The 17990-nt window shown below is 39.6% G+C and overlaps 1 protein-coding gene across 1 annotated transcript in view; it reads right to left on the reverse strand.

Moving 5' to 3' along the window:
• The window catches only part of AFTPH (aftiphilin), a 64971-nt gene that overhangs the window by 22472 nt on the left and 24509 nt on the right, over window positions 1-17990 (reverse strand). The window contains 7 exon segments of the mRNA XM_030557906.1: window positions 2323-2404; window positions 2406-2443; window positions 5147-5203; window positions 5571-5621; window positions 5624-5680; window positions 5682-5760; window positions 6316-6407. Of these exon segments, the coding sequence (XP_030413766.1) occupies window positions 2323-2404; window positions 2406-2443; window positions 5147-5203; window positions 5571-5621; window positions 5624-5680; window positions 5682-5760; window positions 6316-6407 (456 nt within the window).

Consider the following 17990-nt stretch of genomic DNA (forward strand, 5'->3'; position numbering starts at 1 on the left):
ATCTTTAGGTGAGCTAAGGAAGTGAGGAAGAGGCAATCGAAAAACCTAGTTTTAGTGTGCAATATTTAGCTTTTTGGTTTAACATATGAACTGTTTTTCAATTACCTTCTAGAGCACTATAAATATAGTTTATTGCTGTTTCACTATGTGGGAGCTTTTTTAATTCAAAAGAGACTGTTTAAGATTTAAACATTTGTCTCCACACAAATAACCCACTTAAGGGATTAAGTCTGAACAAAAAGAATTTTTGCGGTCTTAAAGCTGCAAAACAAGCTTGCAATGCAAATATACTGGCAACTTTTAAATGCTGCCACAAATATAGCACAGTAAACAAGACTTTTGGAAAACTGGAAGAAAAGACTTACTGTACAACTGTATACAGTTCATACATTAGATCATAAATATATTCACTGGAAAAAATTTACTATACAAAAAAAAGTTTGTTTTTTCAAATACTACCTTCCTTTCTAGACTACCACTTCAGAGCTACTTTATTGTACTTCATAAATTAAATTCCATAAAATGCCCTGCCATCGCTTGCTCAAAGACAGTTCTTACCTATAATTCTTGTTCTTACATCCCATTCTTGGATCATTCACATGTATGTTACTGAATAGGGTTCCACAGCTGTCTTTGGCCAGTGGCCAATAGCAGGGAAGCATGCATCTGTCATCACCAACAGTTCTAGTGGCCTTTCATGTAATTAACAGGACCTTTAAAGAGCCCATCTCATTGAGTTTAATCGAAGCAGAATGCCAGCTAATAGCTAAAGGCATAAAATATATTCTGTCATTACATTTTACCTCCAACACAGTGGGGAAGAGGTGTATGCGTGGATCTGCAGTGATAAATACCTTCAGAAAAGAATACCTGGTAATTCTCTCTCTAAAGGTCTCGGTCACAGCAGGTCCCTACTCTTGAAAAAAATCAAACTTCTCCAGGTATCTCAAAAAGCAACTAAGAAAGCACAAAGTTATCCTGAATGCTGAGATGAGGATAACAACTTCAGACTCCACCAAAGAAGTCAACTGATGTCCAAAATACAAAATAGAAGATACTCGAAAAGGAGAGGAATGTAGATAGATCCCTAGAGTACAACTTTTTTTTTTTTTTAAAAAAGGGGAGTAAAGGGAAGGAGAAGAAAATGGGGAACTGAGGTGCTGAGTCTCGCCATAGGGCTTGGAAACAAAACTAGATGGGGGCTGAATTGATCACTGAAACAAGAGTCAAATCTGGTCACTTTGAGACTATTGACACTGATGGTGCTGAATACAAAAAGACAGAGATAACTAGATACAAGCATAAACACAGATGCACTTGGAGCACCCAGGGTACTGACTGTTCTGAATGGAGTCAATAGCGAAAAAACACTTTCACCACCAGCAGGACACAGCAGCTCTGTTATGCCCAAGTCAACATGGTAGAACAAGTTGCTAATGGAGATCAATAAGTCCTGAAGTGCTTGATTCAATGGCTTAACTAAGCACCAGAACAACTGGAACTAGAGTCATAGATGTTTTTTCAATCAGAAGTCATGGGCCTGATGCATAATCAAAGGAGCAGAGTGGTTTAATTGATTTGATCAGAACTCTGAGGGATGTCTGTATTGAACCTCATTCTCTGAACCTGTGCTGAGCATAACTGAGGTGATATGCTCATGATTTAGATGCCTCAGTGTGTCCCACTGACTCTGATGCCCCAGAATGTTCCACTGACAGATGTTGGAGACAGTCACACGTGCCAGTAATGGACATTTTATGACTACACCCAGGGTATTTCTCTAACTGGCCAGGCTGCTTCCTATGTATTCTGCAAGATAATATAAAGAGCAAGGAAAAACAGTGCAACAAGCACAACTTTAAAACTACACTTTAGAAAATGTAAGACATTTGTCAGACAAGTAAAAGTGGCTCCATACAGAAAATATGAAAACAAAAAGAAAAGGGCACTAAGGATAGGGAAGGTACAAGAAACTCAGAGAGAACTTTGAATGAAAAACATCAGTCAGAAGAGGGCCAGCTGCTATGGCACACTTCACAATCACAGCAGGAGCTCATTCACTGTCAGTTGTTAGAAAGCAGCTAACCATTAGAGGCATTAGAGGTCATCAGGGCTCTTAGCAGATGCAGGTCTCCCTGTTAGTGGCTGGCAACCAGAGACAGCTTCGGGACTCCTTCCAGACACACAAGGGGTGGATCCAAGGTGGGATTTACTGTGATGCAGAGAAAACTCTTTTATATATGTTCAGATTCCCTTGGCACCAGAACCCTGAACTGTAATATTATAAAGCTAGATCAGGCACCCTGCTTTCCAGTTTTTTACCTGGAACTGATCAGATGTACATGTGCTCATCTCTGGTGATACAGGGGTAGTCTGTCCTATAGAAGCTATTTTTCTGCAGCAGATATGGTTTCAGAGGTTCCTTGGTAGGCTCTAGCATACCCTAAAAAAATAAGAGTCATGTGTACATATACGCCAAGAACTACACAGACATTGAAAGACAGGAAATATGGTACTAAATAGTAATATTCTGAAGCAGGTGGGTCCCAAATGTTATTTCTGGGAATATTTTCATATTCAATGTTTTAAGACCTCATCCAGCTCTATTTAGTGGATCATAGGGACCATTTTACAGAAAACAATGGAGACCCAAACCCTTTAACTGAGTCTTATTACGATCAGTAACATCACACAAATTAGAAGATACTGTTCCATAATCAATGACATTTTCCCTCCCTGGTGTAAGTGGACTCTCATAAGGATCAAGTGCCACAGGAGAAAGTAATATAGTAGTATTTACTCCATTTTACCACACAAAATAAATTGGTTATTTATAAGAATTGAGTCATTTTGTAGCATGATTTTGTCTCCAATACCTTATTTTCTGTGTGATTTGCTATTACTACCGCCAAGGATGTAAATCCAGTTTAAAATCTCAGAGAGGTCAATGAGACAGGGCTTTTCATTCTGAATCAAGTATTCAAGGCCTAGGATAATGATCTGAGTGGGCTTTGAACTCTTAAGCTCTTTTGCACATAAGTGAGAAAAACTGGTGTAGTCACAGGCATAATGTGCATTCAGACATACAAAAGACTTCTGTTCACACAGAAGCAGGTCCAAACCATGGGTTTGTTCCACATATCGTTGAAATTGTGTAAGTCGGCCACCAAAATTAGCTTGTCCAATGGTCAAGTGGTTCCACCACATGAGGAAATTAACGTTCAGGATCCAAACTCACTGGATCAGCAAAGAAACCAAATTTAGTTTCAGAATGGAGGGAACACCTGAAGCTGTGTGGTAAGAGGACACAGTAAGGCATTTTGCATTAAAAGTCCATCTGCATACTGCTTATTTATATTTAACAATTAACTCATATGTGCATATGTATATTATATAAAAACAAAATTTAGGAGAGTGGTTTCTATGATGATATTTTCAAGAAGAATTTTGTAAAGATTTCTATGAGGCATGAGCTGCTGTGATGGGTGACTAATACCATGTATATTATTGGCCAAGTACATAGCTTACTGGTACAATAGATGGTCCAGCTCCTAAATATATACATAAGATAAGCCACTGCTTACTAATAAGAGATTTAAAACTCCCTCTGTAATACACAACAGGCAGATCCTGACTCAAAGCAGTGCACAAATAGGGCTTAATAAATCCAAGTCTGAACTGCTGTGAAATCTTATATTAAAATATTTCTGATAAATAACAATGCATAACATGTACCAGACAGTTGTCATTTCTTCTGTAAGAGGACTACCTATTAACATTTAAAAAAAATGAAATTCCCATAAACAGAAAAAGCTTTTAAAACTCTCATCAGAAAAATTATGATTCTCGGTCTGTCAATGTTTGTCTTATTACAGATATTGCCAGGTGTCTAAGATGCCAGACAGGACAACATGGAGAAATTATTGCAATTCTTAAATGAAAATGGATGAGATCACCAGACAACACTACTTTAGATTTCAAAGACACGGAAGGGAAAAACCTCCTTTACATACTGTTGCTATTTTTTAAAGCAACTTTCAGAGCGAAGGCAGTCTATGGTATCTGTGGAACACATCCTGTAAGGACGTATGGCCTGATGTCCACTTTGTACAATGTGTTCCTTGAATGAGGCAGGAATTCATAGGAGCCCTTGACTCAATCACTGCAGATATTGTACATACAGGACTTTCATTGACTGGAAGACATGGAATAGTGCATAGCAATACAAGAAGATACCCAGGTATCTAAGAATGTTGAAAAAATATTGTATTTGAGACTATGTCTTCACTACCCGCCGTATCGGCGGGTAGCAATCGATCCCCGAACGAACTTATATCGATTCCGGAACTCCACCAACCACAACGGAGTTGCAGAGTTGACATGGGGAGCTGCGGACATCGATCCCGCGCCGTGAGGACAGTGAGTAATTCGATCTTAGATACTTCGACTTCAGCTACATTATTCATGTAGTTGAAGTTGCGTATCTGAGATCGATTTTCCCCCGTAGTGTAGACCAGCCCTGAGAAACAGCACGTGATCATGTACTCAGATTTACGTACTAGGGATCAGGGTAATGGTTGCATGAGCCAGAAGAGTAATGTTTGATGGGGATAGGTGAAGGAACTTTGCTTAGTAATATCATAATTGTCTACAATAGGTTTTCTTGAACAGCGGCATCTAGTACTAATCAGTCAGAAACAGTATACTGGACTATATGGACTTATAATCTGATCCATTCTGGCAACTCCTATGTTCACATTGCCATTTCCTGACCGAGGATTTAACCCTGCCACTTTAAACTTCTTAATTGAGGTTTTTTTCTTGAATGTTTTAAAAGCTGCATTCTAATCTCATGGATTTTCACTAAATAAGCTAAGAGTCATTATTCAGCCTACACACACTTAAACATACTGCATTATAATCTTTTCTTCTCACCAAAATGAGATTGGATCACATTCAGCATAATTTACTAAACAAATAAAGCAAGTTATTTACATGTTTTGCAAGCTTCTCTCTAACAACTCTATTGATTCTCAACAAGTATTTGGGCATGCTATAAAAACCTCTCTCAGTTTGTGTGGTGCTTAATGGCACTTATATATTTGATTATACACAGTTTTTGTGGGAAGCATACTACGGTACTTACCAGTCCTGCTGCATACATGGGTACAATAACAGGCTGCTTCTTGTTGCCTGTAAAGAGCTGATAAAAAAGATGGATGGATGACTTAAGAAGTTCTCCCATTCTATCTTAATTATAAATAAAATTAATATCTTAAAATATGGGTCAATGGATTAGGGTTATATTTATGAGATTCATATCAGAGCAAAGACCATATGAATTTATAACTAAACAAGGTTTTCATTTTCTTTTAAAAACTTTATACTGGAAATATAAATTGCTCCTGAATTGTGAAGCTGTAGTACTAAATATACTGACACGAAAACTCATTTTAATGTATGTCTTCTATGAAGAAGTGTGATCATTCAGAAAGAAACACAGGCATGCACAAGTAAATTTACTACAGCTCCCCCTAACAGAAACAGTTAAGTTTTATAGATAAACTCACAATATTTCTTGTGTCAATTCCCAAGGAGCAATAAAAGCTTTTGTTGCTGCTGGGGAGCCACCCCACTGATATCTCAATCCATACGAATCATGGATATCCTGCAGCTGTGTCCCACACTTCCCATAAGTTTCCTACACAACCCATGAAAAATCAATCATCAACAGGAAGAATCATATGACTCAGCAGCTTTAGACATATTCTAATTATTAATGTGACTGATGTTATAAATTCCAATTAAATTTGTGCCCAAACACTAGTACTCAAGGAGTTAAAATTGCTATAGTGTTCCGAACAATTATTATTCAGACTTCTAACTGAAAATGATGCCCACAGAAGACAGAACAGGCCTACTTAGACTGTCACGCATTAATTAATACAGCAATTTGTAGCAAGTGTAAGTAATAGGCTACATCTTAATTAACTATCTCATTAGACATCACTAAAAGCAGAGGAAAAAACCAATTAGATGAAAATACTATCAGTACATGTGGTCACTGAACAGACTACTGAACTACAATGATTAACTTTTACCCTATAATTTCTAAAGACCCTTACAGAACATCGGAATTTGACATACTTCGCTACGTGGTTTTTAAAGTTTATAGTCTGTGTAAAGACCTAGTTTACTAGAAGTAGCTTATTCACTTGATTTTCTTTAAGTTTGCCATATTAGGGTTTCTTACCCACAGTTAGCCCAAGTCTCTCCTGTTCTCATCTGTTTTGTTGCTTGCTTCCAGAAAAAAGGTTCAAGGAAATTATCTCTTCCTCTATTTCAAGAACAGGTATGGAAGGAAAGCAAACTTCAAATATTCGCTCCAGACGGCTTAGCAACGTTGTCTAACAAACAAACACCAAAGAAACGTATTTCAAGTTTTCTTTAACTGCTTGTTCCAAAAATAAAGAAAAAATGATGAGTGTGACAAATGAGAAATTATACATAGTTCACATTCAAAGAAAATTATAATACACTTTTACATAATAACTTTTGTCAGGGGATCACCAAGCTCTTTGCAACTCTACGAATCACAACAACTGAGGGGTAGGTAAGTGATGTATCCACCACTGACAGTACTGCTATACAAGTTTGACACAAGAAGTTATTACAATGTCTAGATGAAACTGCAAGGTGAATGCTGGCAGGAAAAACGTGCAGCAAGTATTCAAAGTGATATTTAGTTAAGGTGTGCGTTAATGTCCCTCATTCTTATAGTAGGGACAGTAAGATCTTTACTAAACACAAGTGGTCAAGACCTTGGTTTTGAATGTCCTCTGAAATACAGAACTGGCAACAGCAAAGTTCACCCTGATGACAGGGGACTGGTTCGATATCAATTCAAAGGGAATATATCTATTTCCTACATCATCTAGATATTTATCAGGTCTCCATCAAAGTACTGTCCTGGCCCAACCATGCTTAGTTTATAATCTAACAGGCCAATAGTATAAATATGGGCACCTGCTATGCAACACTTATTCTTTCTATAATATTTCCAAATACTGTGCGCTTTGTAAAGAGTATTCATTATTAGAGATTTAAGTGGCATCCAAATGTGCACTAGGCTTGTTACAAATGAGACAAATCCCTATTTAGCTGAAGAGCTTCAATCTAAACAGATAAATAAGGACAGGAGAGAGGGAAGCAACATGAGTTTTTACACATATCATTTAAAAATACAACTTTGCCATATTATCCCCCCCATTAGTGTATATTTATATAATTGTTAGCCCAATTTTCTATTTTTAGCTCTTCTATAAAAAGTTAATTCTGTATCTTGGCCTTGCTCCCAGTAACTCCCTTCTCTTCCCATTAACAGTTGACCAAAAGGTTTTCTGGCGATTTCTGTGGGCTCGTGAGGCAGTGCAGTGCTTCCTCTACAATATCTTTTGCCTTCCTACAGAAGCGGGGGCATTTTTAGGCCATCCTTTAAAAGGTGCTGGAATAAGTGAGCCTGACAGTTTTACCTTCAATGAAAAACCTATTTAGGGGCAGAACACAACAAAACCCCACATTTCTCTGTATACTGATCTACCGCCATTACAAGGAACACCTAAGATTATGGCAACTGAAAAATCAGAGAATACACTTTCCAGTTTACTTTATGCATTTGACGTATAGTCACTTTCAGTGTCTCCTTTTTGTGTAGAAAAAATTGTTAAACCAAGACACATTTTTGTATTTTTAAAGGGCAGGTTTGGGGCTTTTTTAAAAAAATAACTATCCCTTCAGGTTTTGTAATCCTTACTATCATTTCATTTACAGTTCCAACATGCCCCTTGTCATGTTGCAGCTGCTCTGCCGTTCCCTGTCTGTCCAACTGCTGCATTGCACAGCAGGGAAGAGACTAGCATTTGGCTATTTCACTTCTGATGCTCTATTTGGCTGTGGGAGCCGCATGGCAAGGCAGAAGAGGCACTTGAGTCATGGTCCAAGCTTCAGGGAGTGTCTAGTAAGGATGGCTCCACTCCACCACATAGTTACCCAGGGCAGTGGAAGATGAGAACCAATTACTCCCTGATACTCTCCCCCAGGCCAGGTTAGAGCAGCTTGGAGGCAGCTCTAATTTGCACCATCAGGCTAAAATCCACAAGGGACTATACGCCAATTGAGGATAGCGAGAGCACAATGTGCTCCAGCCACTCTCCTGATTCTGACACACTCCTCTGCACCAAGGGCTGAGGCAAGGAGGTGCAAAAGCTGGGTTTTCTTCAAACTGGGGATTCTCTCATATTGAGTGAATCCCCCGCAGGGGACTTGCAAGTGACTTCCACTCCCTCTGAAGCACCTCAGTGGCACAAAGATTTGAACAAGGCAGACAATATTCCGATACATATATTTTTACCCTTAACCTTTTTTGATATATGTCTGGGAGTCAGGATGGTCAGGCTTAAAAATAATGTAACGCACTAATTATTTCCTTTTAGAATTTTTCTGTTAGTCCTTTTACAAGAAACAATCTACTTCAAAATTAAGTATTATACTCTGTGTGAAACTACATCCGTTCCTATGATCTTTTACAAACTACTGACCTTTACTTAACATTCCTAAGATATATGCTACAGTCCATCAGAACTGCACAGCAATGCTCACTATGAAGGCAGCAGAGGTGCCCAGCCATACTGGTAAAGTAGCACACCATCAAGTTTCCCAGGAAAGAGTCAAGATTTGGGAATATACCCAATTCCATGGTGTAATGGCTAAGAATAGGTTTGCTTAAATAACAAGCCATCTACAAGAGGAAAGTGCCTGCCACTGTGAATACCTACCCCCACTCAGAAAACCAGGAAAATGTCTAAGTTGGTGGCTTGATTTTAGGGCAGTGCAAATGACAGCAAGAGAAGGAATACAATAGAAAGAGCCCTTAATAGCAGAACTTCATCTCAGGCTATTGCCAGCACCCACATAAAAATCCAGATACAAGTTTGAGAGAGGAAGACAGTTACTGCAGCCTTAGCACGATATTATTTCATCAAAATATCCCTGGCACATGCTTTTATCTATTCAAGTCTTACAGAAACATTTAGAAGGATCTCCAGTTATTTATAGGTGATGTATGTGGAAAGTAGGCAGGTTTCTATCGAAAACTGGGAGATCTGAACTGGGGAGAATTCCAGCTCCCTGGACTCATGCAATCCAAGTATATCAAGGGAACAATGGCCATAGCTCCAAAGGGAACAACTACACTTGTTCATTTAATTGGAAATATGACACTGTGTTGGCATCTCCTAGGTTGGAAGGGAGTTATCAAAAAATAAACACTTTACAAAATGCTGCTAATTTTAGAACTACATCCATTTTGTTTCATAAATCCCATTCAACTGCTTTACTGGAGAAAAAATAGTGGAAAATATTTATATACATTGTGTACAACTACCAGGTCTTCCTGGATGATCTAGTTATACAATAACTTACTGTAAAGATGAAAAAAATCACAATCGAATTATTCAATACGAAACATTACCTATAATGCTTTGACAGAGCAGCAAGTATGCTTCCTAAAATTTAATATGCATTGTTGTTGTAATCGTGTTGGTCCCAGGATATTAGAGAGACAAGGTGAATGAGGTAATCTCTTTTATTGAGCCAACTTCTGTTGGTGAGAGAGACAAGCTCGTCCTCACGAGTTCTGTGTAGCTTAAAAGCTTGACTCTCTCACCCACAGAAGCAATAATAAAAGATATTACCTCACCCACCTTGTCTCTCTAAAATTTAATATGACATTTGTTGAACAGAACAAATTGTTTCCACTTTTTGTGGCACTAGATGTATTTATGGCTCCTGAAAGTTCTGCACACATGCACCATTACAATTTGAGGAGAAAAGAGGGGTTTTTAAATCAACAAGTAGAATTAAGAGAGTTACACCATAACTTGTCATCCTGAAAGTTAACTATGATATTTCATATGCGTCTGACAAAGTGGGTATTCACCCATAAAATCTTATGCTCCAAAACATCTGTTAGTCTATAAGGTGCCACAGGAGTCTCTGTTGCTTTTTATGATATTCCACGCAATCAAAGAGAGTGAAAGATTATGTTAGTAAGTGCCCCCTCAAATGGGTCAAAGTAGTTATATATATTCTAAGGTCATGGGCATTATAACTTAGGCCTTTTACACCTATTAACTACATATGGGATAAATGCTGGCCAATTGTTTCAAGGTCCTCTTATTAAAGGCTATTTTGCTGCAATAATGCAGGCACTAAAAGGTAGAAGATTTTTTATTCTATTAAACTATAAAGTATTTATATATTAGTTTAATATACTTCTATAACATTTCTTATTTGGAAAGTCTATTGAAGTGCTACCTACTATTTGATTAGCATTAGTATCAATGTTTTTTGAGAGGGATTTTGGTTAATATTGTATAAGTGCTTCTGAAGGTGGCCACTCATTACAGTTTATTTTAAAATTAGAAGGTGAGACAACTGATAGGAGCCAAATTCCAAACACAGGACTCAACTGTATCCCTTATTCAAATGAGAAATGAGCAAGGAGCACAGGATTAGGCCCTTAACCATAACGTCTTAAAAAAATTAAGGGCCTGGTGTACACTTCGTTTTCTCTCTTTTTACAATGTACCTTATTCATGGGCTATCAATAAAACATTTTATATAATAAATCTACACTGACCCAATGAAAACAGACTACTAATTAATCCAAAAACCACAGTCTTGGAGTTTCAGTGATAATAAATTAAAAATCTTCCCACTCAACACCTCCATTTCCCTTTAAAGCTTGGGTAATGGACCGACCTTACAACCTGCCCTGAAGGGCAACAAATTTGGTCTCCATTGGCAGATATTACTTTGAAAGTAAAGAGCATGGAGGGGGACCCTCCACTGAGCAACTTGCCACAAGCTCAATGACGTACAAATATAGGAAGTGTAAGACTGCCTCCCAGTTGCCGTGGTATAACAGAAGGAGAGGCGGGGAAGAGAGAGTCCCACCTACGTAAAAGATCCAAACAATAGAGGGATTTTTAAGATAAATAACTACAATTCAAGGTTTTAGCTTTAACTGCACAAAAATCTTTTGAAAGACTTACCGTATATACTCGATCATAAACTGGTTCATTTATAAGCCGACCCCCGCAAGATGGATAAGTAAAAATGGAAAAATTCTACAACCCATTCATAAGCCCACCCTATAATTCAGGGGTCAGCAAACTTTGACTCCCAGGCCATCAAGATAAGCCACTGGTGGTCCCAGATGGTTTGTTTACCTCAAGCATCTGCAGACACAGAGGTAAACCTAAGTAAACAAAGTGTCCTGGCGCGCAAGCTACTTACCCTGATAGGCTGGGACAGCAACTTGTTGGGAAATTTTTATGGGGAGAAGCTGGGAGTTAGGGGAGTAACCCCTGTGACCACCCTCCACATGACCCCATCCCTAGCCAGGGACCCCTCCCATTCTCCCCATCCCATCCCTTCCCACCTCCCCAGATAAGGGCCAGGGGAGTATGTCTCTGACCTGGCTGGAGCTGCTCTGGCAGGCTGCGCAGCATGGCTGCAGACTGCTCTAGCAGGCCAGAGCGGGCAGCGTGGCCACAGCATGTTTCAGCGGGGTAGGCCAGGCAGTGTGGCCGCAGTGTGCTCCGGCACCCAGGCGGCACAGCCACAGCCTGCTCTGGGGAGTGGGGCTGAGCAGCACGGTTGTAGCCTGTCAGCCCGGAGCTGCAGCTGCTTTGGAGGCTAGGGGGACAGCAGCATGGCCAGAAGTGGAGAGACTCTGGCCCTGCCTCTTCCCTTGTGTCTCTGCTGCCACTTCTTGCTCCCTCTGTTGGGGGGAGGGGCTGGGTCCCACCTCTCCCTCTCTATACCTGTTCATAAATCGACCCTCATCTCTGGTGCTTCCCGTTTTTACTAAAAAATTCAGCTTATGAACAAGTATATATGGTACACATTCAGGTCTGACTACAGAGATTAAAACAACAAAATGATGCAAAGGCATATGCAGAGAATAGGCATATGAAGAGAATAAAGCAGCTAAATTTATAGTCTGGAAGAAAAAAGTTTGTGGGGACATGATCTGATAATAACTTCAAGTTCACAAGTTAAATGAAGGAAGAGAATTATTTGGTCTCAGAAGATGGAAGACCAAGGAGCAATGGTCTTAAGGCAAGGAAGAGAAAATCTGGATTAAAGTAAAGAATGTTAAAGTATATCTCCGATGATAGACATCTCTCTAGCACAGTGGACCTAATTCACAAATATTTCTGTCCAAAAGGCAGAAGTTTTTTTGTTAAATAAAACTGGAAGCTCCTGGTGCTGGGATTTATGCTAAACTGACCATGCTGTCACCAATATATTTGCCTCCAAAGAGATGAGTAGCTTTCTGAGACAGCCTTTTGCAAGGACTGGCCTATACAGCTTCTGCACTCACTTAACTAAATAGATTTAGAAATGGATTTAAAAATTGTTGCAACTCTCCTAATGTGGACACTCTTGCATCAATTTAACAGGGTCATAAGGTCGGTTTATTGCAATTGTTCAAACAAACAGAGCTACACACGTTTAACTAATTTTTTTTTTTAAATTACCTTAGTTAAGCTGGTGCAACTTGTTATTTAAAGAGGCTCAAAGGATTCTTTACCCCAAGAAACAAACTTCCCTTTAAACATCTTCTAACTATTTACCCCTTTTCTCTTCAGTGTGGACTCCACCTGGAAGGAAGGGAGTCTTCACAGAATCACTCTGGAGACAAAAATTTCCGTTGGTTACCAGGAGAAGCCAAACTTACGGGCAAGAAAACTAGTTTTCCCTTTCTGGTCCCATACTTAAACATTTTAAAAGAAAAAAAAAAACAAACATAAGATGCCTTTGTGAATTCTTTAAAAGATTTAGCAAAGACAGTTATTTGGTTTTAAATATTCCAAGAGAGCATTTGCTGTTCAAAACACTGCAACATTAATGTTTTCATTTTCTGATTTGCATGTACCAACTTAGTCTATTTTCACTGTGAAAGCACAAAAGGTTGAAAGAGTAAACTGCTAGTATAAATCACAACAAATGTGTTACACAATTTTTTCAGTTATGTAAGGTGTTATTAGAAAGAGGCATGGAACATTTTTTCTAAAAAGTAGAATTTTTTTAAAGTGATACTAAAAAGTTTTTACAATGAACTGCTGAGCAAACTGAAAATTAAGTAAAAAGTTACCCACAAATGGGAACAGAATGGATGGATAACCTTTTTTCCTGCTTTTAAAAAAAAACCCAAATAGCAGGAATGTCAAGCCTTGTCTTCCTGGTTTGCATGTTTGTTGTAAGCTCTTATTCCTTAGTAGAAGAGGGTGCTGAATCTTTAACAAAACTTCTCTTCCATCTGTTTAAGTTACATAAGTTTTAACTTATTTGAACAAAAAAATTAAACAAATTTTTAAAAAAAATACACTGAGTAAAATTTACTTTCCCTCCCCATAAGTTATGTTACCATTTCAACTATCAGATAGAAAAAACAAAACAGGATAAATAAGACTTAGATATTGTTACTTAGTTGTAAGGTTTACCAACTTTTTGAATACTCTTTTCCAGGTCTTCTTCTATACAAGATACCATAAAGGTCACAAACCCTACTTTGTCTTCCTTTTCAGGTCCCTCCTAGTCAAACTGTGTGTGTTATAAAGTAAAACATTTTTAATTACCTACTTGACTTTCATTTTTAAAGTACAGTTTCCTTCATTTAGAGAAGCCCTTTAACAGCTCATTTGCTGATATACTACTAGCAGACTTTAGAACTTGGTTGTCAGCAGGGGTTTCTCATGGAAGCAATAAGCAGTAGTAAGATGCACAACTTGTTATGTATAGTTACAACTTACATTGTATATAGGGTGACCAGATGTCCCGATTTTATAGGACAGCTCTGATATTTGGGGCTTTTTATTTATTTTTTTTTTAAATATGGGCTCCTATTACCCCCCCAAACCCTGTCCCGATTTTTCACACTTGCTGTCTGGTCATCCTAAGTGTAAGTTTCACAAGTTACCTGAACTTAAAACTGTGCCAATGCAACCTTAATTCATCCCCATGTATGTTGTGATACAGCCTTCAATTACAAGATTGCATGCTATTTTCCCATAGAACCTGCCCTTCATTCAGTGCAGAGAACTGATGGTGCTCACTGAATGGACAGCTATTCAATATTTCTTTTCATCCTCAGAGATTCATTAATTCTAAAGGCAGAAAGGACAACTGTAATCATCTAGTCTGACCGCCTATGTAACACAGGCCATAGAATGCCTCCAAAATAATTTGTTTGATATAGAGCATATCTTAGAAAAAACATCAGTTTGATTTTAAAATGGCCAGTGATGGGGAATCCACCTCACTGTTAAAAATGTACACCTTCTTTCTAGTCTCTTTTATTTCACTGTATCCCAGTGTTTTATGTACTGCACACTATTCAAATTCAGCACTGTTCAGTTTTACTCATTTCCCCTGGATTATTTTTAGGAAACTTAAAGCACCTTAGAGTTTCACAAATATTAATGAATTTATCTTTATAAACCTGTGAAATTAGGTGGTGGTATCTTCATTTTACAGATGGAGAACTGAACCACAATGTCTTATTCAAAACTGTTACAAGTGTCCACGATTTTGGGTGCCCAACTTAATATGCCCATGGCCTGATTTTTACTGAGTACTTAGGAAATTTTATAGCACTTTATGTTACACAGCACCACTCAAATCAAGTTTAGTTGCAATTATGAGTGCTCAGTGACCCAAACTGGGACAATATCCGAGTAATTTCTTAGGAATATTTTGTACCACATGGTTTCCCTGTTCAGTTTTATATTTTATCCTGACTGAATGCAGAGTGTTAAACCAAAGAAGGCTGTAAAGGGAGGTTGTTAAGGAACCCATGAAGGGCAAAACAATGACAGATAAGGCAGTCTCTCAGGTACCTGCTTTAAGAAAACTAAAACAATGGCTGGGCCTCAGTTGGGTGCAAGAAGCTAACTTGCTGGAACCATCCAGATAAAGATGTTTTTCTCTTTCCAAAGCTAGGGCTGAGATCAAAAGACTCTCAAGGGTTAAAGAAAGTGCCCTGGCAGAGAGGGGGAAAGAAGTAGTCAGCTCATGGGAAGCTGAGAGAGAGAGTCAGCATGCAGCAGGGCTGAGACAGGAAAGCCAGAGTCTGCAGCAAGCAAGCTGTAACGTGCAGTACTGGGTTTAAAATGGTGCCAATGGCACCATGCCTACACTCAAAAGGGACCCCAGCCTGGCCTGCTCCACTCACACTGCATCCCGAGCCACTTGCTCTTCTCTACCCTCTCCCCTTCTCCAATCTATCACTTGCTCCTCTTGGCCCTCAGGCCCAGGGCTTCTCTCCGCCCCTTGGCCCCACCCACCAACTCCATGTGATCCCTGGCCCCTCCCCCGCCTACTGCTTGCTCCTCTCGGCCAGTGGACAGCCAGCCAAGGGCTCCTCTCTGCCCCCATTACTGGTAGCAGAGAGGAGCCCTCAGCCACTACTGCTCTGGGCCAGTGACCTACTGTCCGCTTCCAGTTCCTTGCAGGTGGAGCCCAGCTCTCCCTGGTGCTCTGGAGAAGTGGCAGGCAGGGGAAGTTGGTGGCTGCCCCCCACCCCATCCCTGGAAGGAAATGCCTCCTCCGCCACAGGCAACAGCGCCAGAAAGGCAGGGCTGAGTGGGGCCCCTGGGATGCTCTGCGCTCCCGAGCTTCAGCTGTCTTGCCCTGTAGCATTGTACTGGAAGAGGGGATCCCTGCTCTGTGCTGGCCCAGCAGGGCCAGAGAGCAGCCAGAGGGCAGGGCTTGGAGAATAGGTCTCTGGGGAGTCTGTGTTTTGGGGTGCTGGGCTGTGAGAGGTATGTGGGAGAGTGCTGGGCAGTGGGCAAGGTCTGTTTTGGGGTGCTAGGTAGCAGGGGTATGTTGGTGAGCACTGGGTGGTGGGGGAGGTCTGTGTGTGTTGGTTTCCAGCCTGTGAAACCATAGTGACTCTCCCAGGATATCAGTGGGATTGTCACCTTTAGATCCACATCACAGACCTTTCCTACTTGAGCTAGTGGAAGAACAAGTAGCAGCCATAAGCTGTTATTCTCTATGTAGAGCAGTCATTGGCAGGAAATAAAACATTTTGTGAGTGGGTCTCACAGATAACTGTTAGACAGCAGGAAGGTGTTGACTTTGGAATCCCGGATTCCATTGAAGTTTCTGGAGAGAAGTGTACTGTAGTGGATACAGATCCTTCTGTCCCTCCCCCACAACACACACAACACCCAGCTTTGTTCCTTTTTATGCCTCTTCCATCTCCTCTTATCCACTCCCCCAAATGTTTCAAGTTTGGCAAATTACAAGCAACTGACTATGTGGCCTTGTAACAAAGTGTTAGCCAACTTTAATTATAGGTGTTGCTGCCAGTTCTTCCTATACTAAATTGCATTCCATCCCTCATCCTTTGTTTTTCTGCTTTCTATATAGTGCCTGATTCTGTGAGCCATTACTCATCTGAATAACTTCACTGAAGTCAGTGGAATTATCTGTGTACAGGCTTGCAAGACCTGGCCCCTAGACTGAGGGCATTTTCAGGATAGGGAGCTTGTCTTTGGAGGAGTCTATAGACACCTACCAAACTATTAGCATTATTTTTCACCGGTGCTGGGAAGTGGGAGGACAGTTCTTAAATATCTTAAATGTTCATGGTAACCGATTTTTCTGTATCAGTTAAAAAGAAATAGGACATATCCTGCACCACACATCTCACTCAGGGAAGAACAAATGATTTATTGGTTTTGTTGCATAGCCATCAGTGAATTAGATTAACGGTTAAGCATTGTCCATGTGCTCAGTGCCTACATGACATGAAAGATGGCAGTCTCTGCCCCAAGAAGCCTATGTGCAGTATCACGTCTAATCCTATATATTAATCACAATAGGACCTTATACTTAAAAAAGCAGGCCTACGCTATATTGCAACAACTGTTATTGGATCTTCACAGTTGAAATGAGACATTAATATTAAAACCTTCAAAGTATCCAGTAAACAGCTTATGTAAAGTTTGTCCACCAGCCTTTGGTTTGGGGGGAAGAAAATATTTTTATGTCCCATTAAAAAGGATGTGTCAAAAATATTTGTTTTCAGCAATGCACAGATGAAGTTGTGCAACTTCATAGTTTACTTGCAACAAGCGTGGAAAATCCCTTCAGACAATTTATTTTAAAGGGAGGGTGCCCTGATTACAAATTCCAGCAACAATTAAATAATGTTCAAGTACTTGACATTGTTGATCTGTTTAATACTACAAAAATTAAATTTGACAGAAATAAACATGTTCAGAGCAGAGATTTTCATTTTGTCCTCAAACACCCTGATTGTGCATTTGTGATCTTATGTTTACAAAAGAATTGCACTAAGTTACCACTAATAACAACCCCTCTGCTCCAATTTATAATCTATATTTTACTGGCAAAACTGGGTTACTTATCATTCCTCTCCATACACAATGCTCACTCAAGCCAGCTTCCCTAGTTAAGCCAACATCAAAACTGACCCCAGAATCATTAAAGTAGTTAGCAGAGATCAGTGCGGCATCCCTTGATTCATGCACCTTATGGCTCTAAGACTACATTCAGAAGACACAGCAACCTTACTGCCTGTTCCCTGTCCAGAATACATGGACCTCAGAGAGAAAAGGGAGTGAAGGACGACTGGTGAAGTCAACATTTGGAAAACTCCAGCTACTGGCAAATAACTAGTTTTCCCCTTCATGAAAGGATCTCCACCATGCCACTACACAGTACTGGCATAGTTTCTGCATTTAAACAGTAATCACGTTGAATGAACACACAAATACACAATGCTATCAGTTAAATAAGGAAATACTTAGCAGGACAGCTAAATGCAAGATGGAACAAATTCTTTAGCATAAGCAGTCTGCTCCACCTTGCAAGTAGCTGTAATGCTC

Source organism: Gopherus evgoodei, chromosome 3 (assembly GCF_007399415.2).
Source record: "Gopherus evgoodei ecotype Sinaloan lineage chromosome 3, rGopEvg1_v1.p, whole genome shotgun sequence".
Classification (NCBI taxonomy): Eukaryota; Metazoa; Chordata; order Testudines; family Testudinidae; genus Gopherus; species Gopherus evgoodei.